Source organism: Scyliorhinus torazame, chromosome 3 (assembly GCF_047496885.1).
Source record: "Scyliorhinus torazame isolate Kashiwa2021f chromosome 3, sScyTor2.1, whole genome shotgun sequence".
NCBI lineage: Eukaryota > Metazoa > Chordata > Chondrichthyes > Carcharhiniformes > Scyliorhinidae > Scyliorhinus > Scyliorhinus torazame.
Genome location: NC_092709.1, coordinates 331,446,326 through 331,473,814, shown reverse-complemented (window position 1 = coordinate 331,473,814; position 27,489 = coordinate 331,446,326). Strand labels below are relative to the sequence as shown.

The following is a 27,489-nucleotide window of genomic DNA, read 5'->3' as shown; positions in this document are numbered from 1 at the left end:
TGTTAGAACTTAACCAAGTATACCATATCTTTACAACATAATTAATGTACCTCCATTGCATATCATGTTCAGTTTAAGTTTTAAAAAACATTTTTTGACAAATGGCAGGGAAGTGAAAGAGAAAGGTTACACATTATTTATAACTTACTGTTTTAATGAGGAACTTGCTTATATGGCTTTCCAATGAGATGATCCTAGAAAGAAATAGGTGAAGAATATTTTATAAGCTGCAAAACTATAATTATCATTTAGATTGGTCCCTGGCACCGGAGAAGCCTGGTTTATTCACTATTAAAGTCCATGGTACCTTGTTACTCACAATGGATTCATGCAGTTTACAACCTCCAAAAGGTTCCTGAGCAATTTATCTTTTAGTGAGAAAATACATTACTGGCTTCAAGTTTTATCATAACCAACATTCCCAACATATCAAGAACAGGAATAACTGTCATGATGAATAAACTGAATAGTATGAAATATTTTAACATACCCATTTTACAGCTGTGTGGAACAGAAACACAGGTAGAAGAATGAATCATGCATCACCCAGACTATTGCAACAGAAGAATATAGTTTCACATTTGCACTTTTGGCCAGGTTACGGCAAGAACAGAAAAATGAACCAGCACTGCATTAAAAATGAATGTTACTTTTTTCATCCCCCTTTGGTCTTATATACTACAAATCAACCAACAATAGAGATAATAGCAACTGCTCCCAGACTTCCATCAAAATGTATCGTTGAAGAAGATTGTGTACAGTCAAACGCTAGCTCAAAAACTGAAACAGTCACACCTGCATTTAGCAATGAATGCACATTTAAGGCGGAATTTACCAAGCAACCCGCCACACGTTTGTTGGCACTCTCGGAGGCAGCCCGCCAGTGGGATTTTCTGGTCCCGTCGTCAACGGGATTTCCCATTGACTATACCTCGTCGCCAGGAAAACCATCGGTGTGACCAGAATATCCCGCCGGCGTGAACAGCCAGTAAATTCTGCCCTGAGACTGAAGTTATATTGCATTCTTAGATCAACAGGAGAAATCTCAACTGGGAATGGGCAATTATCAAACTGGCCCTCCAACTACAATAAGCTTTAGTGACAAATCAAGTACACCAAAACAGTAGGTCCAAAATTCTTGTGGATAATTTAGCACGGTACATATAAATCCATCAGAGATTGAGTAAACGACGCCAAGCACAAAAATAATACTAACCTTCCTCGATTATTCACAGCTTGAATAAGGAAGGACAAATTAGATCTGAAGACAAAATGAGAGAGTTACCAAAAATACTTTGTTTAAATTGCTCAAAGTAAAAAGTATACGTGACAGGTACAGGCAACTAAAAACAGCTCAAGCAGAGAGTTAGGAGGGCAAAAATGGGTCATAAAATGTCCTTGGCAGACAGGATTACGGAAAATCCCAAGGCATTTTATAAGTATAATATGTGCAAGAAGGTAGCTCGAGAAAGAGTTGGTCCACTCAAGGACAAAGGCGGGAAATTATGTGAAGAACCAGAGGAAGATGGGGAGGTGCTTAATGAGTATTTTGCACCGGTATTCACAAAAGAGAGGGACACGTTCATTGGTGGTGTCTCAGAGGATGTGTAAACACTTTAGAACAGATCGTTATTACGAGGGAGGAAGTGTTAGGTGTGTTAAAAAGCATTACGGTAGACAAATCCCCAGGGCCAGATGGCATCTATCCCAGATTACGGAGAGAGGTGAAATCGCTGGGCCTCTGACAGAAATCTTTGTGTCCTCGTTGGCCACAGGTAAGATCCCAGAGGATTAGAGGATAGCCAATGTTGTACCGTTATCTAAGAAGGATTTGCAAGGATAATCCAGGTAATTATAGGCCTGTGAGCTTGACGTCAGTGATAGTGAAATTGTTGGAAAAGATTCTCAGAGATAGGATCTATGCACATTTGGAAGTGAATGGTCTTATTAGTGACAGACAGCGTGGTTTTGTCCGAGTGAGGTCATGTCTCACTAATTTAATTTAATTTTTTGAGGTGGTGACAGAAATGATTGACGAGGGAAGGGCTGTGGATGTTGTCCACATGGACTTTAGCAAAGCATTTGATAAGGTCCCTCATGGCAGGCTGGTGCAAAAGATTCAATCACATGGGGTCAGGGGTGAACTAGCTGGATTCAGAACTGGCTTGGCCATAGAAGACAGAGGGTAGCAGAGGAAGGGTGTTTTTCCGAATGGAGGTCTGTAACTAGTGGTGTTCCACCGGGATCAGTACTGGGACCTCTGCTCTTTGTAATATATATAAATGACTTGGGAGAAAACATAGCGGGTCTGATTAGCAAGTTTGCGGATGATACTAAGATTGCAGGAGTTGCGGATAGTGATGAAGATTGTCGGAGCAACAGGATATAGATAGGCTGCAAAATTGGGCAGAGAAATGGCAGATGGAATTTAACCCGGACAAATGAGAGGTGATGCATTTTGGTAGATCCAATTCTGGTGGGAGCTTTAAAATAAATGGCAGTAACATCAGGAGCATAGAGACACAGAGATCTGGGCGTGCAGGTCCACAGATCCTTAAAAGTGGCAGCACAGGTGGAAATGGTGATAAAGAAAGCATATGGCATGCTTGCCTTCATATGGCAGGGTATAGAGTATAAAAGCTCGAAAATTATGTTAGTTATATAGAATGTTGGTCAGGCCACATTTGGGATACTGGTTCCAATTCTGGTCACCGCACTACCAGAAGGACAAGGAGGCTTTGGAGAGAGGACAGAAAAGGTTTACCAGGATGTTGCCTGGTATGGAGGGTATTAGCTATGAGGAGAGAAGGAATAAACTGGGATTGTCCTCCCTCGAGAGTTGGAGGGCCGAAGGGTCTGTTCCTGTGCTGTATTGTTCTTTGTATAACAGGCAAAGATAAGTTTAAGAATACCAAGCAATTAAAGGTGTGTGGCTGAGATAATAATCTTTATTAGTGTCACAAGTAGGCTTACATAAACACTGCAATGAAGTTACTGTAAAAAGCCCCGAGTTGCCACACAGCAACGCCTGTTCGGGTATATTGAGGGAGAATTCAGAATGTCCAATTCAACTAACAAGCACATCTGTCGGGACTTGTGGGAGGAAACCGGAGCACCGGGAGGAAATCTATGCAGATACGGGGGAAAACGTGCAGACTTCGCACAGTGTCCAAAGCCTTGAGTCGTACACGGATCCCTGGCACTGTGAAGCAACAGTGCTACCGCGATGCATTCTATCAACTTAATAGAATCACAATCTAACATAGAATCACAATCTAACACTTTCTGGAATGGAATATTTGGGAAGAGTTTTGTCTCATGGAGGCAGGAATAGGGTCGCAAATGACAAAAATAAGAATTTTTTTGCAGTATTGTCCTGACCCCGCACTACTTTTTGTGGCCTTCTCATAGGCTGGAAAGGTCTCGGGTTGTGATCCTACACATATTGAAAACATCGTTAGAGGTTGTCTCTCGGCCCCAAATTGTAGTGGAGATACAAGGGAAGGTATTAAACAAAAAATTAGAGATGCATGCAATAAGGGTACAACTGAAATTATGGGCGACTTCAATTTACACATGGGTTGGACATAACAAGCTAACAATGGTATAGCGTAAGAATTGTTCCTCAAATGTGTACATGATGGATTTTTAAACCTCATGCCCTCAATTCCCTTTGGGAAGAACAACTATAATAATGTGATAGAATTGATTAAGATGGAGAGTGAAGCAGTCAAATCCAAAACTAGGGTTCTGAATCTAAATAAAGGGAACTATGAGGGTTTCAGTGCGAATTGGCAATGACCGATTGGGGAACCTTACTAAATGGATTGACGGTGGATAGGCAGTGGTTAATATTTAAAGAATATGTGCATGAATTACAATAATTAGTCATTCCTGCCTTGTGCAAAAATAAAAGAGGTAAGGTGCCTCAATCATGGCTTACAAAAGAAATTAGGGATAATATTAAATTCAAAGAGGAGACATAAAATTGCCTGAAAATTGCAAGCCTGAGGATTGGAAAAAGTTTCGAATTCAGCAAAAGAGGTCAAAAAATTTGATCAAGAGAGGGAATATGAGAGTAAAATTGCAGGGAACATAGAAACTAACCGTAAAAGTTTCTATGAATATGTGAAAAGAAGTAGATTAGTAAAGGCAAAGTAGATCCCTTTCAGTCAGAAACCATGGAAATAGTAATGGGGGAAAAAGAAATGGCAGAAGAATTGAACATATGCTTTGGTTCGGTCTTCACAAAGAGGGCACAAATAACCTTCCAGAAATTTTAGGGAACCAAGGGTCCAGTGAGAGGGTGGAATTGAAGGAAATCAGTGTTAAAATGGTACTGGGGAAATTAATGGGGTTAACGGCTGACAAAGCACCAGGGCCTGATAATCCACATCCCAGAGCATTAAAGGAAGTGGCCTGGAAATATTGGATGCATTGGTAGTCATCTTCCAAAATTCTATAGACTCTGGAGCAGTCCCTAGATTAGAGGATGGCAAATGTAATCTCACTATTTAAAGAGGGAGGGAGAGAAAAAAAAGGGAGAATTACAGACCAGTTACCCTGAAGATGCTGGAGTCTATTATAAAAGACGTGATAACAGGACATTTGGAAAGCATTAATGGGACGTGATAACAGGACATTTGGAAAGCATTAGTGGGATTAGACAAAGCCAGTATGGGTTTGTGAAAGACAAATCATGCTTAACAAATCTACTTGTGATTTTTGAGGATGTGACCAGTAGAACAGACCAAAGAGAACCAGTGGATGTGGTATATTTTGGACAAGTTGAGTGAGGTGGCAAACACATGGCACATGCAGTACAACATGGCTAGTGTGAAAAACAGAAAGGAAGAGCATTATTTAAATAGTGATATATTGGGACGTGTGGATGTACAAAGGGATCTGGCTGACCTTGGACAACAGTCAATGAAAATGGAGAGGCAGGTGCAGCAAGTAATTAGGAAGGCAGATGGTGTGCTGGCCTTTATTGCAAGAGGATTTGAGTTCAGAAGTAGAGATGCCTTGCTGCAGTTATACAGGACCTTGGTGAGACCACACCGGCGGGTTTTTGTCTCCCTGCTTAAGAAAGCATAAACCAATAGCAGCAGGGGCTCACTAGGCTGATACCAGAGATGGTGGAACTGTCCTATGAGGAGAGATTGGTTTGAGTTGGTCTGTAAAGCAAGTAAAAAAGGATGAGAGATCTGATTGAAATTCTAACAGGGCTAGACAGACTAGATGCAGGGAGGATTTTTTTCCCTGGCTAGGGAATCTAGAACCAGGGGACATAGTCTCAGAATATGGGGTAGACCATTTCAGATTGAGATGAGGAAAAATGTCTTCATTCCACTGTCACCAGTGGAATTCTCTGTTACAAAAGGCAGTGGAGGCCAAGTCACTGAATGTATTCAAAAAAGAGATAGATCTTCCCACGGTCAAAGAAAGAAAACCTGGGCCTTGGAGTCTAATAAAAACAAACTTTTGACGTTGCAGAAAACACATCGAATTGGAGGTGGTAGCTGGGGCCTTAACAGATATCTTCACAGCCTCTGACCACAGACAAGGTTCCAGAGGATTGGAGAATAGCCAAAGTTATTCCCTTGTGTAAGAAAGAAAGCAGGGAACTTCCGGTGACGGGGGGCGGCCGCACAATGGAGGGCTCCCGTTCGGGAACGGCATTTTCGGGGCTTTAAGCCCGGTCCCAGGGTCCACGGAGGCGGCAAAAGCAGGAAGAAACAGTAAAGGCACAGTAAAGAAGAATGTCGAGGGTGAGCAAAAAATTGTTCGTAAAGAAAATAGCTGAAGGTCCGGCGGGGAGTGGAAAGGTCACCGCGGGGTCACCAAGGAAAATGGAGGCTGGAGCACCACGGAAGGCCGCACTGCGGCATTGTATATCCAGTGAAGCTGAGGGTGACTTACAAGCTCAGGGACTTTTATTTTGGAACGGCGGAAGCAGCAGAGGAGTTTGCGAAGGCAGAAGGACTGTGGCAGAACTGAGAAATTGAGAAATGGCCATGTGCCGATGTGACCTCATGACTGACTGTATTTTCTTCTTTTTTTGTTTCACTGCGTGCGGGTGTATGGGATAAAGGAGCCAATGTTGTATATATTTGGATACAAGAGGCAGTGGACGGGAGGAGTTGGAGACCTGGGTGGGTGGGGGGGGGGGGGGGGGGTACATCTCTTGGGTATCATGTATGGTACTCTTTCAGAGGTTGGATGGCATTGAGTGTAATGGGGTGGTGGGGGGGGGGGGGGGGGGGGGGGAGGAGTGGACTCTATAGGTCAATGGTGACAATAGGCGGTCCCGGACTCTTTTTTCTTTTTCTCCTTTGGTTGTTGTTGCCACCGTGGGAGGGTTTGTTTTATTGGATGCATATATTGACAGGTGGCCCGTTGTTTAGGGTGGTGGGAGGATGGGATCTGTGGGTGGGGTGTAAATTTTGAAGGAAAATGTGAAAATGGAGAATAAAAACATTTTTAAAAAAAAGAAAGGAAGCAGGGATAATCTAGCAAATTATAGGCCGGTGAGTCGGACATCAGTAGTGGGGAAGCTTTTGGAAAAGATACTGAGGGACAGGATATATGCACATTTGGAGAAAAGTGGACTAGTTAGTCACAGCACGGTTTTGTACAGGGAAGGTCATGTCTCACCATCTTGATTGAGTTTTTTGAAGCGGTGACAAATAAAATTGATGAGAAAAGGGCTGCAGATGTAGCTTATATGAACTTTAGTAAGGCATTTCACAAGGTCCCACATGGCAGACTGGTAGAAAAACTAAAATCACATGGGATGCGGGATGGGCTGGCTCGATGGATAAAGAACTGGCTTGGTTATGGAAGACAGGGAGTAGCGGTGGAAGGGTGTTTTTCTGAATAGAGATCTGTAGCTAGTGCTGTTCAGCAGTGATCAGTGCTGGGACCTGTGTTGTTTGTAACGTATATAAATGACCTGGAGGAAAATGTGGGTGGTCTGATTAGTAAGTTTGCGGATGACACGAAGATTGGCAGGGTTGCTGGTAGTGCAGAGGATTGACAGAGGATACAATAGGATATAGCTAGATTGGAGATTTGGGCACAGAAATGACAGATGGCCTTTAATCCGGAAAAATGCGAGGTGATGCATTTTAAAGGATCAAATCTCGGTATGAATTATATTGTAAATGGCAGATCCCTTAGGAACATTAACATGCAGAGGAATCTGGGCGTGCAGGGCCACAGTTCCCTAAAGGTGGCAACCCAGGTGGCCAAAGTGATTAAGAAGGCATGCTTGCCTTCATCTGCCGGCCATTGAGTGCAAGAGTTGGGAAATCATGTTGCAGCTATATAAAAACCTTGGTTAGGCCGCATTTAGAGTACCGCGTGCAGTTCTGGTCACCACATTATCAGAAAGACATGGAAGCTTTGGAGTGAGTGCAGAAGGCTCACCAGGATGTTGCCTGGTCTCAAGGGTGTTGGTATGAGGAGAGGCTGAAGTAAACTAGGATTGTTTTCATTGCAAAGACAGAGGCTGAGGGGAGACCTGATAGAGGTCTACAAAATTATGAGGGGCATAGACAGGGTGGATAGTCAGAGGCTTTTTCCAAGGGTGGAAGCGTCAATTACAAGGGGGCACAGGTTTGAGAGGGGAAAAGTTTAAGGGAGATGTGCTAGGTAAGTTTTTCATGCAGAGAGTGGCGGGTGCTTTGAACGTGCTGCCAAAGGATGTGGTGGAGGCAGGCACAGTATCAACATTAAAGAGGCATCTGGATGGGTACATGAATAGGGATGAAATAGAGGGATACAGACCAAGTAAGGGTAGAAGGTTTTGTTTTTAGTTCAGGCATTATGTTCGGCACAGGCTTGGAGGGCCGAAGGGCCTGTTCCTGTGCTGTACTTTTCTTTGTTCTTTGTACATACCTTAGGACAGCTTTGTACTGCACAAGACTGTAATAATCCAACTTTGAAATGAAAACCTCTTCAGCAACTTCTCTGGCCTATGAATGAACAAAATGCATGAATTTATTACTGTAAAGTAGCAGCCTTCCATCTCACAAGATGATGGTTTGCACAATGGAGGTCAACTCTGTGTTACCTATCACCTGGTGTGGGGCTGGAGCCACATCCTGGCATGGCAATCTGTGCCACATTTGTTGCAGAACAAGACAGTGAGCTGTGCAACATGTACTCAAAGGTTACTCTATTAAAAATGATTACTGTTTTCAGAAGCTTAGCCCTTCATAGTGTAGAGAAATTTACCTGTCCTATGCACTCTTCTTACGAACTGCTCCTTATTTTACTCAATTATTGGAAGTTGCTTTCCATTCAACAGTGAGAAAAATAGACACTGAGAAATAGATGCGGTCTATGTGCACCTTTTGGCTTATTGATAAGCCTGGTTTCTGTGGTGCTGGTCTCACCTCAGTGTCATAACATTATGGACTTTGACCTCACCCAAAGCTCAAGAACATAACATCTGACATTTGAGTGGTACTGAGGAAATCAATCATTGTCAGAGGTGCTGTTTTTCTAAGAGATGCTAAATTGAGGCCCCATCTGGTGTCTCACGATTTGAAGAGCAGGTGCGCACTTCTGGTGCCACAAATCCCATTTCTCGTTTTCATCACTGTCAGAGGCTATATCTCACTCTTCACAACCATGGTGTCTTATCGGAGCTTCTGACCCCATATGTTCTGTATCAGCAAAACCACCCAAATGCATCTTCACAATAGCACTAATTTCCATTCCTGTCTCAGCCCATATGCTGTTTTTGTTAACCCGATACTCAAATCATAGAATCCCTACAGTGCAGAAGGAGACCAGTCGGCCCATCGCATCTGCATCGATCCCTGGAAAGAGCACCCTACCTAGGCCCACACCCCCACCCTATCCCGTAACCCTACCTAATCTTTCGGACACAAAAAGATAAGTTAGTATGGCCAATCCACCTAACTTTCACATCTTTGGACTGTGGAGGAAACCGGAGCACCCAGAGGAAACCCACGCAGACACGGGGAGAAAGTGCAAACTCCACACAACAGTCACCAAATGCCGGAATTGAACCCGGGTCCCTGGCACTGTGAGGCAACAGTGTTAACCACTTCCAAATTTCTCCTGTCCACCTCTGTTCGTCCCTTGCACTCACACCCCCAACTGATACCGCAAAACTAATTTTATCCAAAAGTATATTGCATTATTCCCAATTTTCTAACTTATCAGTCTGTTCACCCATCATTCCTGACCTATAAATAAACACAAAGTACTGCAGACATGCTATCAGAAGTTTTTTCTTGCATAAAATTTCAAAGAAACAATTTGTACTGCGAGAGAGAAAGGGTTGCTGGGGTTGTTAAGTCAGCTCTGATTGGCCAAGGTGTTTCCATGGTGAATGCACCAGGGAGCGATTGTGTCCCATGCTTTTGTTTATTAAAAAAACATCTGGACATATTCCTTCTGCCCGCAGAAACCAGAACGCTGCATATGAATATATGTAGCTTCTAGCAAGCATAAATTAACATTACGCGCTCAACTGATAATCCAAAATTAGTCACTGGTGTAATTCTTGGCACACTTGAGATTGTTCAGAAGTGCTGCCCAATCGCAGAATTAGACCTAACTTCAGACATTGTGTTCCGAGTTTTGCAAGCATGAGTAGTTGAATACAGTCAGTACTCTGCCTATTGCAAACAGCCCAAGGGACGTACTGTTTGATGACAGTTGCTCAGACTTAAGTCTATATTCTTGGCACTGCACTGACACCAAAATTCATACACATTACTCATTTGTGAAGAAGGCTGAAGGTCTTTTTGAAATTATGGCAGCATCCTGTTAGTGGAAAACACCATTTTGCCACTGCTTAGTGGTGGTGTAAAAACAGTTTGTTTCACCTGGTGCTCAAATTTGAGATCCCCTTCCAGGGTAACTTAATGCAGACTGAACACTTTTCAGGTCATAAAGTGATGGTTTTTGGCCCATTCATGTGTGATCGTCAGTAAGCAATGATCTAATCAGGGCAGTCGTTATCCTGCAGGGAGGATCAAAGGAAATGGGGGGGGAGAGAGGGATTAGGCTATTTAGTTGCATGGTCAGCCATGATCATAATGAATGGCAGAGTAGGCTCAAAGAATCTCCTGCTCCTATTTTCTATATTTCTATGCAAGATATCTTTGATGCACCCTATTTCAGCATCCATCCTTCATGGTAAGCAGGTGGTTCTGGCCCTATTTACAAGATTGCAATTAAAGACACACTTGATGCACATGGAGCTGTAAGAACATACAAATCAGGAGTAGGTCACTCAGCTCTTCAAGCTTGCTCTGCAGTTCAATAAGATCACGGTTGATTGTGTAGATAGACCAGGGAATGTCAGCTTACAGTAGACAGTAGCAGAAAATCCATCAGTGGGTTTCTCATCTATCATATTGTGGCAAGGGAGCTCTTTCAACTCTTCCATTTCAAAGGTGAATTTGAGCGCAGCATGAAGTGCATTAGGGTGTGCAAGGAAATACTTACAAGCAGCTGCAGATTCAAATATAGCAGATGTCATCTATATATCAGAATACAGGAGGTATGGGGTTATTCAATCAAAAACACGTTTCTCGTAGCAACCAACAAAAATATTAGCGAGAGCTGGCTCTGGAGGGGAACTCATGGTAATACCATCTGTCTGGGCATATCAAATGCCATTAAAGCTGACTTCAACTGCACAAGTTGCTAAGTTCATAAGTTCAAAGAATACAAATTCAGAACATGGCCATGTATAGATTGCCATGATATAATAAACAAAGGAATAAAGGATTCAGGAGCAGGAGTAGGCCTTTTAAGCCTGTTCCGCTATTCAATAAGATCATGGCTGATCGGAATGTGGTCTCGGGTCCACTTTTCGATTTGCCCCCATTCCCCTGGTCTATCAAAAAGCCACCTTACTGAGACCTTCCGGTGGCGTACGCAAGCAGAGCAGCCGCATCAAGAAGAGCTCCCGCCGGTGGCCATGATTTGCGCCGCTTTCAGGGATTTCCCCGATTTATTGATCACCCCCTGACCATCGTCGGCCTTTGGGGCCGTCACGGGCAGCTAGCAGGGCCGATTTTAAAACCAGCGAAGAACCCCGCGCGTGTCGGGCGGCGGGGGCTGAGGCATCGGGCCCAGTGCGCGCGGAGGTCGGAGCAGCAGGGGAGAAGCCAAAAGGAGGCTGAAGCGGCAGGCCCGGGGCCAGGGCGCGATGTAGGTGAGATGTCCCACATCGGATGGCTCCCACCTAGGATGAAATAAGAAGGCTGAATGTAAAAGAGAAGAGAAAGAAGTTGTGTGAAAGTTTTCACCAAGAAAAATTGTTTATTTTCAAACAAAAAAGATTGATGAAGGACAGGAGGGTGAAAAGGGGAAAAAAAGAAAGGAAAAACAATAAGCCGCTAAAGGATGCGAAGAGCAGCGTCGAAGGAGGAAACGCGGGTTCGCCACTGAATGAGGTGACGAGCAAAAGTGCTGACAAGATGGCGGAAGCTGAACTGCATGGTGGGGACGCACTACTTACGGTGGAAAAGATGACCGAGGTGATGGGGTGGAGCTGGAAAAGCAGTTTGCGAGGCACATGGAGGCTTTGAGGAAGGAGATGGCGGTTGCATTGAAGTCATTGGTGGAGGAGGCAATCGCCCGGTGAGAGTAGTTGTGGCAAAGACATCAGCCGAGGTGAGAGAGCAGGGCAAGAAGATGAAGGAAGTGGAGGAGGCCGTGTCACAGCACAGCGACCAGTTCACCTCGATGGGGGAAGAGCTGCGGAGGGTGGTGGAGGTCAACAGAGGACTCTGAGCAAAGCTCGAGGACTTGGAAAACCGCTCAAGGCGGCACAATTTGTGGGCTTGCCTGAAGGGACAGAGGGCCCAAGGCCAACAGACTACTTTGCTAAGAAGTTGGCGGAGCTGATGGAGTAGGGTGAGAACCCCTCCCGGTATGAGCTAGACCGAGCTCATCGGTCATTAATGCCGAAGCCCAAAGTGAACAAACCGCCAAGAGCAGTAATTATCTGCTTCCATAAGTATTGCATGAAGGAGAAGGTATTAAGCTGGGCGAAGCAGAAGCGCAAGGTGCAGTGGGATGGTGCTGGAGTTCGGATCTACCAGGACTTGACGGTGGAGTTGGCAAAAAGACGAACGGCGTTCGGGCGAGCATTGTACAAAAAGGGGGTGTGACTTGGTATGGTGTAAACGGCGAAGCTGTGGGTAACATATAATGCCAAAGACTTCTATTTTGAGACAGCGGAGGCGGCTGAGGCGTTCGTGAGGGCAGAAGGCTTGGGACAGATGTGAGGAGCGGAGCTGGAAGAGAGACTGTGGACTATGATTGGGGAGCTGGAAAATGTATAAATGCTATAACTTTCTTTTTACTGACATGTATTGTAATTTAGTTCTCTTCACATTGTTACAGAGTTCAAGTTATTGGTTGGGTTGATTGCCATTCTGCGTTGCAACGGTTATATCTTAGTTTAGTGAATCGTGTGGGTTGGATTGTTGTTTTTGTTTCTTCTCTGTGACTGGGTGGAAGGGGACAATATATCTTGGCGGGGGGAGCCACCCGCGCTAGCTAACTAAAGTCGGCTAGTGAACGGAGGGAAGGTGAGAGGAGGGCTGAGGACATTGGAGCCTGGATAGCAGGTTTCAATGGGCCTACGAGACGAGCAAGAGGGTGTTTTGGGGGGGGGGGGGGGGGGGGGGGGTGGGGGGGGGGGGGGGGGGGGTGGGGGGGGGTGGAAAGAGTGGTTCAATGTTAATAATGGACAGGGCGGGTCAGGCTTATGGGGCAGGGCCCGGTGGTTTGATGATGATGGTGGTGTGTGTGTGTGTGGGGGGGGGGGGGGCCCAGTTAGGATAGTCACGTGGAACGCGAGAGGGCTAGGAGGTCCGGTCAAGAGTGCTTGCGCACCTTAAAAGTTTGAAAGCCAATGTGGCAATGCTGCAGGAGACTCATTTGAGGGTGAAGGACCAGGTGAGACTTAAAAAGGGCTGAGTTAGTCAAGTGTTTCACTCTGGTAGCGGTGTTGGTCAGCAAAAGGGTACACTTCCAGATGGAGAAGGTGGTGGCAGATCAGGTGAGTAGATATGTGATTGTGACAGGGGCGCTGGTGGGGAGATTAGTGGCGCTGCTAAGTGTATACGGTCCCAATTGGGACGACGTGGGATTCGCGAAGGTGGTGTTTGGGGCCATCCCCGACTTGGACACACGAACTGATTGTGGGGGGGACTGGAACTCGGCAATTGCAGTGTCAGATCATGCTCTGCATTGGGTGGATATGGAACTGGAGAATGGGGTAGCGCAGAGGCCGGGATGGAAAATGGATGTGGGGCTTTTGGGGAACCAAGTGTTCTGTGAGAAAATTGAAAAGGTAATTAAGGAATATGTAGGTTTCAACTGTACGGGCGAGGCGTCGAAGGCAGTTGTCTGGGAGGCTCTAAAGGGGGTGGTGAGGGGTGAGGTAATTTTGTTTACGGCCAGGGTGGACAAAGAGAGGTTGGAGCGGCAGAGGATAATAGATGAAATGTTGGAGGTAGATAGGAGTTATGCAGAAGATGGGGACACAGGAAAGCTGGAAAAGAGGAAGGAACTCCAGGCGAGCTTCGACCGACTGTCTACCAAGAAGGCAGTGCGGCAACTGAGACGAGCAAGGGGTGCAGTTTATGAACATGGAGCTCCGGAGGAAAGCAGTGGCAAGGGAAAATTCTTCAGGTGAGGGATCGGGCAGGGAAGTTGGTGGTGGCTCCAGATCTGATTAACAAGGTTTTTGAGGAGTTTTATGAGAGGTTGTACAGGTCAGAGCCACCTGGGGGAGACCGGAGATGCAGGAATTTCTAGATGGGTTGGAGTACCCAAGGCTAAGGGAGGGGGACACGGCTACATTAGGAGGAGCAATACTGGAGCAGGAGATAAAGAATGCGATTGGGAGGATGCAGTCGGGGAAGGTGGCAGGGCCGGATGGGTTTCCGGTGGAATATTATAAAAAATTTAAGGATAGGTTGGCACCCCTGATGGTGGAGATGTTTGAAGAGGCGAGAGGGAAGGGGGTGTTGCCACAAACCTTGGGGCAGGCATCGATTTCTCTGTTGCTAAAAAATGATAAGGATCCGCCGGAATGTGGGTCGTATAGGCCCATATGGCTTCTGAATGTGGACGCAAAAGTATTGGCGAAGGTACTGTCGGGTAGGCTGGAAGAGTGCCTCCCGAAGGTGATAGGTGAAGATCAGACTGGGTTCGTGAGGGAGGCAGCTTTTTTCGAACATTAGGAGGGTATTGAACGTCGTTATGGCACCGGCAGATGGAAAGGAAACAGAGGTGGTTGTGGCATTGGGCGCCGAGAAGGTGTTTGACCGGGTAGAATAGGGGTACTTGATGGCAGTTCTGGAGCGGTTTGGGATTGGACCAAGATTTGTGAACTGGGTAAAGCTACTATATAAGGAGCCGAGGGCACGTGTCCGCACAAACAGCATCAGCTTGAGATACTTCTCTCCACCGTGGAACGGGGCAGGGATGTCCTATGTCCCCCCCTGCTGTTTGCACTTGCGATTGAGCCGTTGCCCATCGCATTAAGAAGTTTGGGAGCATGGAAAGGAATAGTGCGGGGGGGGGGGGGGCGGGGGGATGATAGAGCATAGGGTGTCCTTATATGCCGACGACTTGCTGTTATACGTGTCGGAACCGAGTGTGTCGATAGGGGGAATATTGGAGCTACTGCGAGTATTTGGGTCTTTCTTGGGGTACAAGCTGAACCTAGACAAGAGTGAGTATTTTGTGGTGTCTCGGCTGGGGTTGGGGGGGCTGTCATTCCATAGGGCAAGGAATCACTTTAGGTATCTGGGGGTGCAGGTTGCCCGGGAGTGGGAGAGGCTTCACAGGTACAACATCTCTAGTTTGGTGGGGAGTGAAAGCCCATCTGGCAAGGTGGGATGGTCTCCCTCTGCCATTGGCGGGTCGGGTACAGGCGGTTAAAATGAATGTGTTGCCGCGATTTCAGTTTATTTTTCAATGCCTACCGATTTTCCTGCCAAAGGCCTTTTTCAGGGAGATTGAGGGAAGGATTACCTCGTTCATATGGGGAGGCAATGTGCCCAGAGTGAGAAAGGTGCTGCTACAGAGGGTAAGGCAGGCAGGAGGTTTGGGTCTTCCAAACCTGATGTACTACGACTGGGCGGCAAACGTGGAGAAAGTGCGGAGCTGGGTCAGAGGGGTGGATTCTCAGTGGGTCAGAATGGAGGAGAGTTTGTGCAGGGGGTCGGGACTGAAAGCACAGTGCCGCGCTCGATAGCTCCGGGGAAATACTCAGGGAGTCTGGTAATAATAGCTTCATTGAGAATTTAGAGGCAGTTTCGCCAACACTTCGGGTTGGGGGCAGGGTCAAGGGAAATGCCGATTCGGGGGAACCACAGATTTGAGCCAGGGAGGTGGGATGGAAATTTTCAGAAATGGGACGAGAAGGGGATTAAGACGCTAAAAGATTTTGTTTCTTAGGGGTCGGTTTGCAGGATTGAAGGAGCTGGAAGCAAAGTATGGGCTGGAGCAGGGAGAAATGTTTAGATACATGCAGGTTCGAGATTTTGCCAGAAAGGAGATAGTGCTTCCCGGAGGAACTGGCCTCCACATTGCTGGAAGAGGTGCTGATGACAGGGGGACTGGAGCAGGGGGTAGTGTCAGCAGTGTACGGAGCTATTTTGGAAGAGGATAAGGCACCACTGGAAGGGATCAAAGCAAAGTGGGAGGAAGAGTTGGAAGAGGTTATAGAGGAGGGGTTCTGGTGTAAGGTGCTCCGGAGAGTAAATGCCTCCACCTCATGTGCGAGGTTGGGGCTGATACAACTGAAGGTGGTATGCAGAGCACACCTCGCGAGGGCGACGATTAGCCGATTCTTTGAAGGAGTAGAAGATGTGTGTAAGCGTTGCGGGGGGAGGGTTTGGGGGGTGGGGGGGGGGGGGGGAAAGAGGCTAATCAAGTTCCTATGTTTTGGTCCTGTCCAAAGCTAGAGGATTACTGGAAGGAGGTTTTTAGGGTAATTTCCACGTGAAACTGGACCAGGGTCCCCGGGAGGCCATATTCAGGGTGTCGGACCAGCCAGTGTTGGAAACGGGGGCTGAGGCAGACATTGTAGCCTTCGCCTCGTTGATCGCCCGAAGGCAGATCCTGTTGGGATGGAGAGCAGCCTCTCCACCCTGTGCCCTGACGTGGCAGGGGGACCTGTTGGAATTCTTGACTCATGAGACGGTTAAGTTGGAACTGAGGGGAAGGACGGAGGGGTTCTACAATTCATGGGCATTATTCATTATGCACTTTCAAGAATTGGATAACATCGAACATTAGTTGGGATGGGGGGCTGTGTGTATTAAGGGTGACTATGGGTGATCTCTGATTCCTTGTCATTTGTTTATGTAAACATGCGGGCTAATGTATGGGATTTGGTGGGAGAATGGGATCATTGTTATTGTTATGGGGATTGACATATTTGTTGCTGATTATTGTTTATTGTTGGAGGGTGTAAATTTGGGAGAAAATGTGAAAAAGGAGAATAACAATTGCGGGAAAAAAAAGCCACCTTACTCAGCCTTTAATAGATTCAATGACCCAGCCTCCACTACTTTCTGGGAAGAGAGTACCAGATTAACAATTTCAGGAAAAAAATCTCATCATTAGAGCCAGAGCACAAATGCTTCCTTGAGGGGCCCATTCGTGAATAGGTTTGCAATGTCAAATGAGCACATCGATATGGCATTGCTGTCAATATGGAATAGAATCATAGAAGTTTACAGCATGGAAACAGGCCCTTCGGCCCAACCAGTCCATGCCGCCCAGTTTTTAACCAGTAAGCTAGTCCCAGTTGCCCGCACTTGGCCCATAACCCTCTATACCCATCTTAACCATGTAACTATCTAAATGCTTTTTAAAAGACACAATTGTACCTGCCTCTACTACTACTCAATCATGTATGGTCTTCATGAAAGTGAAGGAATAGTTCACCATGCATGCAGGATACACACTCTGGTTGCTGCAGCTATTTCTGTCATGGATAAAATAGGGTGTAATAAAGAACAAAGAAGAGTACAGCACAGGAACAGGCCCTTCAGCCCTCCAAGCCTGTACTGGTCATAATACCACTCTTGGCCAAAACCCTCAGCACTTCCTCTATACCCATCCTATCCATGTATTTGTCGAGATGCCTTTTGAACACAGTGAATGTATCTGCTTCCACAACCTCCCCCAGCAACGCGTTCCAGGTACTTACCACCCTCTGCGTAAAAAACCTGCCTTGCACATCTCCTCTAAACTTTGCCCCATGGACCTTAAACCTATGCCATCGGTGACTCACCCCTGCACCCTGGGAAGAGTGCCTGACAATCAACTCTATCCATGCCCCTCATAATCTTGTAGACCTTTATCAGGTTACCCCTCAACCTCCGTTGTTCGAATGAAAACAGTCGGAATCCATTCAGCCTCTCCGCAAAGCTAACACTCTCCAGACCAGGCAACATCCTGGTAAAGCACCTCTGCACCCTCTCCAAAGCCTCCACATCCTTCTTGTAGTGTGGCGACCAAAATTGTGTGCAATATTCCAAGTGTGCCCTTATACAGTTCTATACAACTGTAGCATGGCTTGCCAGTTTTTATACGCGATACCCCATCCAATGAAGGCAAGCACTCCGTATGCTTTCTTGACTACCTTGTCCACTTGTATTGCCACTTTCAAAGATCTGTGGACCTGCACACCCAGATCTGACTTTCTATATTCCTAAGAATGTTACCATTTACGGTATATTTCCCCTCTACGGTAGAACTACCAAAATGCATTACCTCACATTTGGCCGGATTAAACTCCGTTTGCCATTTCTAAGCCCAAGTCTCCAACCTATTTATGTCCTGCTTTATCCTTTGACAATCCTCAACATTGTTTGCCACTCCACCAACCTTGGCGTCATCTGCAAACTTAATCACAGCAGCTACATTTTCCTCCAAATCGTTTGTGTATATCACAAACAGAGGCGCTAAAACCGATCCCTGTGGAATACCACTAGTCACAACCTTCCATTCAGAAAAACCCTGCTACTGCTACCCTTTGCCTTCTGTGACCGAGCCAGTTCTGTATCCATCTTGCCACCTCACCTCTGATCCCGTGTGATTTCACCTTTTGTATCAGTCTGCCATGAGACACCTTGTCAAAGACTTTACTGAAGTCCATGTTAACTACATCCACCACCCTCCCTCATCAATCATCTTTATGTCACCTCCTCAAAAAACTCGATCAAGTTGAGAGGCACGATCTCCCTTCACAAAATCATGCTGTCTATCGCTAATATGTCCATTTGTTTCTAAACGGGTACAAATCCAGTCCCTGAAAATTCTCTCTCATAATTTATCTACTACCGACGGGAGGCTCAATGGCCTATAGATTCCTGGATTATCCCTGTTGCCTTTCTTAAACAGCGGTCCTGTTAAACTTCAGTCCTCTGGGATCTCACCTGTACCCAATGAGGATACAAAGATGTCAGTTAAGGCCCCAGCAATTTCCTTCCTTGCTTCCCTCTGCGGCAAATCAAATCCGACCCAGGAGACATATCTACCTTAAAGTCTTTTAAAACACCCAATACCTCCTCCTTTTCGATATCAACATGACCCAGACTGTCCACACACCCTACCCAAGAATCATCCTCCACAAAGTCCTTTTTGGTGAACACTGATTCAAAGTGCTCATTTAGTACCTCACCCATTTCCTCTGGCTCAACACATAGTAAAGCTTCAACATAACTTCCTTGCTTTTGTCAAACTTGTAACCACTTTCTCCTTTTTGGCTTTCAATGTAAAGTGTAAAGTCGCCATGTCCCAGATGACCATAGGCTTTCCCCTTTGAGGGGGGAGAGCTGACTGGTGGTGATTTAACCGGAGGGTCACCACGCCAAGGGGCAAGGTTGAGTAGGTGGAACTTTCATGAATAATCTCAGCCAGTACGGGAATTGAACCCATGCTGCTGGCCTCGCTTTGTATCATGAACCATCTGTCTAGCCAACTTGAACTAAACCGGCCCCATAATGGTTGTGGATTGTGGGTTCACTTGTGGGTTGTGGACACCCCTTCTTGATGTGGACAAGGTGAACCATGAGAACTCATCCGATCACATGCACCACAAGGCAGCCCATTACTCTTACACGAGTTTAACAAACACTTGTGTAACTTGTTTTTGTGCAGGGCTGCGCATTCATGCTTGGCGGCGAGTCCAATAGATACAATTTTGTATGCTTAATTAAGAACAATAAGCCTACCACACAAATTATGAATATGAATTTCAGGGTCAGTACAATGCCAGTTACAGGCTGTGGTGGGTCACATCAGTCACATATTACTTCGACTGTTTGAAAAGGGCAGAGAATTGACCATACTCAACCAATCTGTGTTTGCAAAACTCAGAAGAGAGCGTCTAACATTGGATGCGATTCTGCAATTGGGCAGCATTTGCTAAACAATCCTGATGTGTTAATAATTACACCAATGGCCAATTTAGGATTAGCAATCAGGCTCGCAATGTTACTTTCTAGAACCTAAATATATTCATATACAGGGACCTTTCCTCTGCAGGCAAAAGGAGCTTGTCCAGTTGCCGCATCTTTTTGAATAAAGAAAAGCACGAGGGACAATTGCTCCCTCGTGCATTCGCATGGCAACGCCTTGATCAATCAAAGCCAAATTATCAACCAATAACATCCCTTTTCTCGAATAGTATAAATGGTTGTTGCCTTCGAAATTTGGCATTTTTGCATCTGCCCTGATGAGTGCAAGATGAAAAGCTTTGACAGCAAGTCTCTTTTTCAGAAATACTGAATTTCTGATCCACGTCTGGCTTCCAGTTCTGCGATATTTAAAATTCATATCCTTGCTTTCAAATCTCTTCTTGGCTTCACCCGTCACTAACTCTGTAGCCTCCTCCAGCCTTACACCCTTCAGTTGCCTCGATGGGAAGTTCTGAAATTCCCTGCCAAACCTCTATTCCTTCAAACCTACCTCGTCCTGTCCTAATATTGCCTTATGTGACTCGGTGCAAAAGTTTGTTTAATAACATTTCTCTGAAAAACCTTCAGATCCTTTGCCACTTTAAATGCACTACACAAATACAAGTTGTTCCAGTCCTGGTCAATACTTATCCCTCAACTAGCATCACACTAAACATATCATTGCTGTTTGTGCAACCTTGCTGTGCACAACTTTTACTATATTGACTACTTGAAGAACTTCATAGGCTGCACAGTGCTTTGGGACATCTGCAGGTAAAGAAAAGCACTATATAATTAAAGTTCTTTCTTCCTTCAACAGTTTATTTTATTATGTCTAAATAGGTGGAAGTAAAGATTTCCATTTTTTGAGTCAAGGATGAGGGGCCAAAGAAACAAGATTAAATATACACGACTTAAAATTTGACTCAAATAAGACTTAACGGACAGATGAAGCTACTTCACAGAGAATTGTGAAACTGTGCAAGACCCTTCAAGGATTAGTAGTTGAAGCAAAAACTGTTAATAATTTAGAGAAGTGAGAGACATGCCATATTTCTACATTTTTCACAGTACTGAGCTGAAAATTCATAAAATACAAAAGGAGCAAGAATATCTCCCATGCACTGAAAGTTGTCAGACATCTAATTTCTATATTATCCCACCTTCATCCTTTTGGAGGATGTTGCCAAGATTCAAGTGTTTTGCCAGGGTATATAACTTTTAACTTAATTAATCATGCTTGCTACAGACTGCAACACCAAAACAAGCACATATCTCTGATTAACAGTTAAAATTCAATCTTACAAAAGACACTTACAATTTTTATGCTGGAAGTTTCTACGTAGCATCGGATGCTAGCCAGCACTGCTTCTACTACAGCAACATAAATCTGTGGCAACACCCTATGAAATAAAGATCATTCAGAGACTTACTCACTGATTCATGATGCAACTCAGAACAGCGTTTACCAATATAATATCCACCAGCCACATGTTGCTAACTGAGAATAAGTATGTGGCCAATGACATTTCTGATTCGTAAGTTAACAATAAGTAATAGGCACTTAGCATTAGGATGTGATATCAATATTCACAAACGACTCGAATATCCATGGTACTTCAACCTTTTTGTCTGTGCTTTTGGTAAAATGCCAAGAGGAAAGGTAGAGCAAGTGGTTTTTGCTGCTGCAAGTACCTTACTTCCTTGATTTTTGAAGGGTGGCAGATGTTTGTTGAGTTTGATTGTCAGAAGATACAGCAGGACATAGATAGGTTGGAGACTTGGGCAGAGAAATAGCAAATGGAGTTTAATCCAGACAAATGTGAGATAATGCATTTTGGTAGGTCTAACCGTATATATAATATACCGTATATATAATATACCGTATATATAATATACCGTAAATGGCACAACTCTTAGGAATATAGAAAGTAAGAGATCTGGGCGAGCAGGTCCACAGATCTTTGAAAGTGGCAACACAAGTGGACAAGGTAGTCAAGAAAGCATACGGAATGCTTGCCTTCAGTGGACGGGGCATAGAGTATAAAAACTGGCAAGTCATGCTATAGTTGTATAGAACCTTGGTACGGCCACACTTGGAATATTGCGCGCAATTCTGATCACAGGGTGTGGAACCTTTGGAGAGGGTGCAGAGGTGGTTTACCAGGATGTTAGCCATGTGGAGAGGCTGAATAGACTTGGACTGTTTTCATGAGAAAGACAGAGGTTGTGGGGTGACCTGACAGAGTTCCACAAGATTATGAGGGGCATGGATAGAGTGGATGGGCAGGCACTCTTTCCCAGAGTGGAAGTGTCAGTCACCAGGGGGCATAGGTTTAAGGTCCATGGGGCAAAGTTTAGAGGACATGTGCGAAGCAGGTTTTTTACGCAGAGGGTGGCAAGTGCCTGGAAGGCATTGCCAGGGGAGGTTGTGGAAGCAGATACATTAATGGCGTCCAAAAGGCATCCTGACAACACATGGATAGGTTGAGTATAGAGGGTACGGCACAAAGAAATGCTGAGGGTTTTGACAACGGTTGGTATCATGACCGGGGCAGGCATGGAGGGCCGAAGGGCCTGTTCCTGTGCTGTATTATTCTTTGTTCGAAATATACATGTGACACCCCTCCCCTTTCAGCAATCCAAAAATGAACTGTTCCCTCTGCTCTGTTACCTTGTCCTTTCCTCAATCACGCATCTTCCCTCTCCATATGCAAGCACAAGAAAGGCAAAATATGCCCTTTCTGCCTGCCCTTTCCCATTGTCCATGGCCTCAAACACTCCTTCCAAGTGCCGCAGCGATTTGCATGAACTTCTTTCAATTTAATGTACAATATTCACTGCCCATGATGCAGCTTTCTCTACAGCGGAGAGACTAAACGTTGGTTGGGTGACTTTTTTGCTAAACACCTCCTTTCTATCTGAAAGCATGGCTATGAGCTTCTGGTCTCCTATCATTTAAATTCCCGGTCCCGTGCTAACTTTGATCGCTCGGTCATTGGCATCCCAATTGTTCCAATGAAGCTCAAGTTCGTGGAACAGCATCTCACCATTCATAGAATCCCTACAGTGCAGAAGGAGGCCTTCGGCCCATTGAGACTGCACCAATCCTTTTGAAAGACCACCTTACCTAGGTCCAAACCCCCACCTTATCCCCGTCACCCCACCCAACCTTTGGACATTTAAGGACAATTTAGCATGGCCAATCCACCTAGCCTACACATACTGTGGGAGGAAACCGGAGCACCAGAAGGAAACACACAGACACTGGGAGAATCTGCAAACTCCACACCAACAGTAACCCGAGGTCGGAATCGAACCCAGGTCCCTTGCGCTTAAATACTTTCTAGCCTTCCGGACTCAACATCAAGTTCAACGATTTCAGATCACAATTCTGCAATGTTCATTTAAACTTTCCCTGTTGTACACTCCCAGTTGTACATTCCCAAGAGATAATTTTAAACTTCTGGTGATAAAACAAAACTGTTGATGTCGGATCTGCTGCATGTTAATAACTTTGCCGAATCTCCTTCCCGTCAATTGGATGATCTGGCGTCACTCGTTTTATGCTACTGCAAACTAATACTCCTTTTACACTATGCAACTCTTTCTGGCACCTGGCCGATGATCATCACGAGTGTTTACACTCTCTGTAGAAGTTAAAATATCCCTCCTCCATATCTCTGCAATGCATGAACAGATATTAGTTGAGGCCAAACAAATATATTTAAAATGTTTTTTCTTCATTCTCAAAAATACCGCACTTAATTTTTCCACAGTAACAAACCATTTACTTTTGATTTTAAAAGATCTCAGATGAAATGTTACTTGGGTATGGATAAGCTAACAAAAAGTGAGCAACTGCTTCAGATTCTTCACACCAGAAGCCCTTTATGTTCAATATGCTAAGCTGTTAACAGTCTGATGGGAAAGCCATTACAAATAATGGATGCACATCCTTTCTGCAGGGTAAGTGCCCATACACTGAGGATTTTCAATTCAATTTTGTCGATGTAGTATTAAAAAAGCAACAACGGCATATTATTCTACAAGTCTGGTTAAATTAATGATCAATGTAGAATATCTCTAGGGCAAAAAACTTGCATACTGGCATTGGCCAAATGGAGTCAGCTAAAGCTGCAAAAAGACTTGACAGATATTGCAACCCTGGGTTAGATCCTAATCCAAAACATTATTAAACCCTGCACCCGTCTTCAGATTATTTTACAGTAGTCCTGTGATTTTCATCTTAGTTTCAACAACCATTACAACTGATGTTGGTGCAAAATAAAAACAGAAATGTTGTATAAACTCAGCAGGTCTGGCAGCATCTGTGGAGAGACACAGTTAATGTTTTGGATCTAAATGACCCCGAGACTGAAACGTTAACTGTTTCTCACATAGATGCTGCCAGCCATGCTGAGTTTATCCAGCATTTTCTCTTTTTGCTTCAGGCTTCCAGCATCCACAGTAATTTGCTTTTATTTGATATTGGCCCAAATTCATCGTGCATATTTTTATTTTAAATGTTGGATTAGAAAGTTAGAGTAAAAACTTACAAAAGTTCATTCTTTTTCTGTTGATTGTTGTCTTTGCCTGAAAGAATCAAATTAAAGTAGGCATTCATTTCACTTATGGTGGTCTGTAGAAATAGGAAATTAACTATTTCTTCAGGTATTAACTTACCCATGTAAGGTACGTGGGAATTTCCAAAAAAATATGTCCGTGAGCATGCCAAAGGTCCTCTGGGTGATGTGCACTGCACAACCTAGAAGGTATGATATTATATTATTTCATATAGCCTTGGTAATTTTTCAGACAAAAGTAAAATATGAATTACTTTCATACAAAGCAGCACATTAAAGAAGAGAAATGCTATGACTTGGTGCAGGCTTGTGTTCAGTCTTTTCCACTTAATGCATTTTGGTGCAATTCCCAGGATATCTTTGTTGGACAAGCAAATTAAGTAATCAATTCAATGTGACAAAATAAATCTTGTTATTATACTCAAACGCTTTGAAGAATTATTGACAATGGGCTCAGCACTGAAGCTAAAACACCAACTAATTTCCATGTCGCTCAGGTCTGTCGACATCAATTCAGATATTATTTAATCTAAAGAGATGAAGCGTGCAGGTAATTACTTTGTACAGGGCAACAGTATTAAAAAATCAAGCAACAATTTTGGGAAATTTCCAGGAAAGCAAATTCCCTCAGTAAACAAAAATACAACTCGCATTTATTATGCTTTAATATTTAAACTCAAATATTATATTCTAACTCAACAGTTCAAACATAAAATGAAAGATTAGCTTCAGATTGTTGGTTGAAAGTGTCCATCTGTTGTTAAGTCAAAACATCAATCAGATACAAGGCCATTATAATTGACAAGATAAAACAGCTTTTAGCACCATAGATGCTATGAATATTGACATAACTCGAGATTTATTTGTTTGCAGTTATGACTGTCCCTTCATCCATTCTTTTGGATGGATAAAATAGGTTTTCTGCTTCACCTTAAAAACCAAGATGACATGGTCTCTATCCTTAAGAGCCCAATATTGAAAATGTGAACATCTACCACATCATAGATATAGAATTTACAGTGCAGAAGGAGGCTATTCGGCTCATCGAGTCTGCACCGGCTCTTGGAAAGAGCACCCAACCCAAGCCCACACCTCCACCCTATCCCCATAACCCAACTACAGTTTTTCATACTGTCACACGTGCAACATTTGATGACATCTCCTGCACCAAAACCATTCTGATGTAAGCTTCAGCATAGCCTATTTAACCAAGTTGATCAATATTAAGACACAGGTGTAATGTAACATCCCATGGTACCCGAGATAAACCATTTGGTCAAATTAAGTTTCATGTCTTAACTAATACTCAATTAGTCTGTCAGATTAAAAAAACATTGCCTCTTTTTGATACATCATCTTGGGAGTCCTGGGTGCAAACAAGGGCCTTACTGAAGGTGTTGCATAATGTTACTTGGATGCACACCAATTAACATATGTGTCAATCATAGGTTTGTTACATTCTAGATAGCACTAAAAATTAAATTTTTTCCCAATCTTAACTTAACCTTTTGGTGACAAGTAGAATGAGAAGTCAAAACCAACATATTTGCAGACTAAATTTTGTATTGTATCCTATTTATATTCCACCAAAAAAATTTGCCACAGCCACAGTAAAAGCCAGCATGCATGCCTGTGTATATGAAATGGGGAAAATGAATTACATTACCAAATGCCTAGCTGTGCCTCCTCTGTTGTTTGTGTTTTTAACTAGGTGACCCTCGGATGGAAAAGTGAAGCTGTACGAGTTTAGGTTTTCTTTTGTCGAGTGACAACCAAAGAGAAGGAAAGGCTGTCCATCAGTGCTGAATAAGGGGAAGAAAAACAGCAAGTAAAATCATCAGAATATTTGTAGTCTACTTTCAAAGAAATTGTACAGTCATTCTTGTGACTACTGGGCATTTCAAAACACTTTCCAGCCAATTAAGTACTTTTGGTTGAAGCGTAGACACTCTTGTAATGTAGGAAACGTGGCAGCCAGTGCGCACACAACAAATTCCAACAAAGAAAATGAAAATGACCAAATAATTTATATTTCTGTAATGGTGTTTGAAGAATAAATATTAGCCATGACACCAGAGGTAACTCCCCTGCTTTTCTTGAATGTTTTACATCCACCCAATCAGGCAGATGGGGCCTCAGTTTAATGTCTCTACCGAAAGGTGGCACCTTTGGCACTGCAGTGCTTCCTCAGTATGGCAGTCTTGTTTTTTGGGCAAAATCTCCAAACCCAGAACCTTGTGGATGGAATTTAATGGGATATGCTGGAATGACTGCTGGGTGCCAGGAGAATCGGGTGGGAGGCCATATGCCAATTCCCGGTAGCAGGAAAATTGTCCTGTCTTTAGCGAGGAGGCAGGAAGGGCCCAAAACTAATTATAATCTTTATTAGTGTATTAGTATCACAAGTAGGCTTACATTAACATTGCAATGACGTTACTGTGAAAATCCCCTAGTCGCCAATTCTGGCGCCTGTTCGGGTACACTGAGGGAGAATTCAGAATGTCCAATTCACCCAATCAAGCATGTCTTTTGGAGCTCGTAGTAGGAAACCAGAGCACTCGGAGGAAAGACACAGAGAACATGCAGACTCCGCACAGGCAGTGACCCGAGCCAGGAATCGAACCCGGGTCCCTGCCGCTGTGAAGCAACAGAGATAACCATAGTGCTACCATGCCGTACCAGGTGAGATTTCCACCTGCTGACGGCAGTAAAGCAATTTGATTAGTTAACAAGCTGCTGAAGGCTAATTGCCCAAGTCCACCAAGAGTTAATGGCAGCTCAAAGGTTTCACTGGACTTGCACTGGTCTCCCATGCCTTCAAAGGCTGCCCAGGTTTGCCTGCGTTCTCATTGGGGAGTCATTCTTACGCCCTCAGTGCCTAATGGAGGCCTTACGGTAGGAAACAGCTAACTGTCAATGAGTGTTAAGTTGGCAATTGTGGGTTAATTGGCTAAGCACTTCAGTGAGTGTGTACAGAAAAGAGAACTGGGTGAGACAAGGGAAGTTTATGTGGAAGAATAAGTGCGTGTTTAAAAAGTCAAGACTCGGTTCAAAACCTCAACAAAGTATCAAAGAATCTCGATAGAGCAGAAGGAAGCCATTTGGCCCATCGGGTCTGCACCAACCCTTCGAAAGAGCACTCCACCTATGTCCACTCCCCCGTCCTATCCCCGTAACATAACCTACACAATGGGCCGTTTAACACAGCCACAATCCACCTAACCTGCACATCTTTGGACTGTGGGAGGAAACTGGAGCACCTGAAGAAAATCCACGCAGACACGGGGAGAATGTGCAAACTCCACAGAGTCATCCAAGGATGAAATTGAACCCGGGTTCCTGTCACCGTGTCCCTCGTAGAGAGGGAGAAACGATCAAAAACGAGAGGGCACAGATTTAAAGTGATTTAC

The 27,489-nt window shown here is 44.5% G+C and overlaps 1 protein-coding gene across 1 annotated transcript in view; it reads right to left on the bottom strand.

Annotated features, from left to right (window-relative positions):
- dnaaf9 (dynein axonemal assembly factor 9) overlaps positions 1–27,489 on the bottom strand; it is a 279,052-nt gene that overhangs the window by 193,215 nt on the left and 58,348 nt on the right. Inside the window, exons 10-16 of the mRNA XM_072497670.1 lie at positions 25,746–25,881; positions 24,180–24,261; positions 24,053–24,089; positions 20,812–20,896; positions 7,903–7,979; positions 1,217–1,261; positions 149–194 (exon numbers count right to left, since the gene is read on the bottom strand). Coding sequence (XP_072353771.1) covers positions 149–194; positions 1,217–1,261; positions 7,903–7,979; positions 20,812–20,896; positions 24,053–24,089; positions 24,180–24,261; positions 25,746–25,881 — 508 coding nt within the window. The remainder of the gene's footprint in view (positions 1–148; positions 195–1,216; positions 1,262–7,902; positions 7,980–20,811; positions 20,897–24,052; positions 24,090–24,179; positions 24,262–25,745; positions 25,882–27,489) is intronic.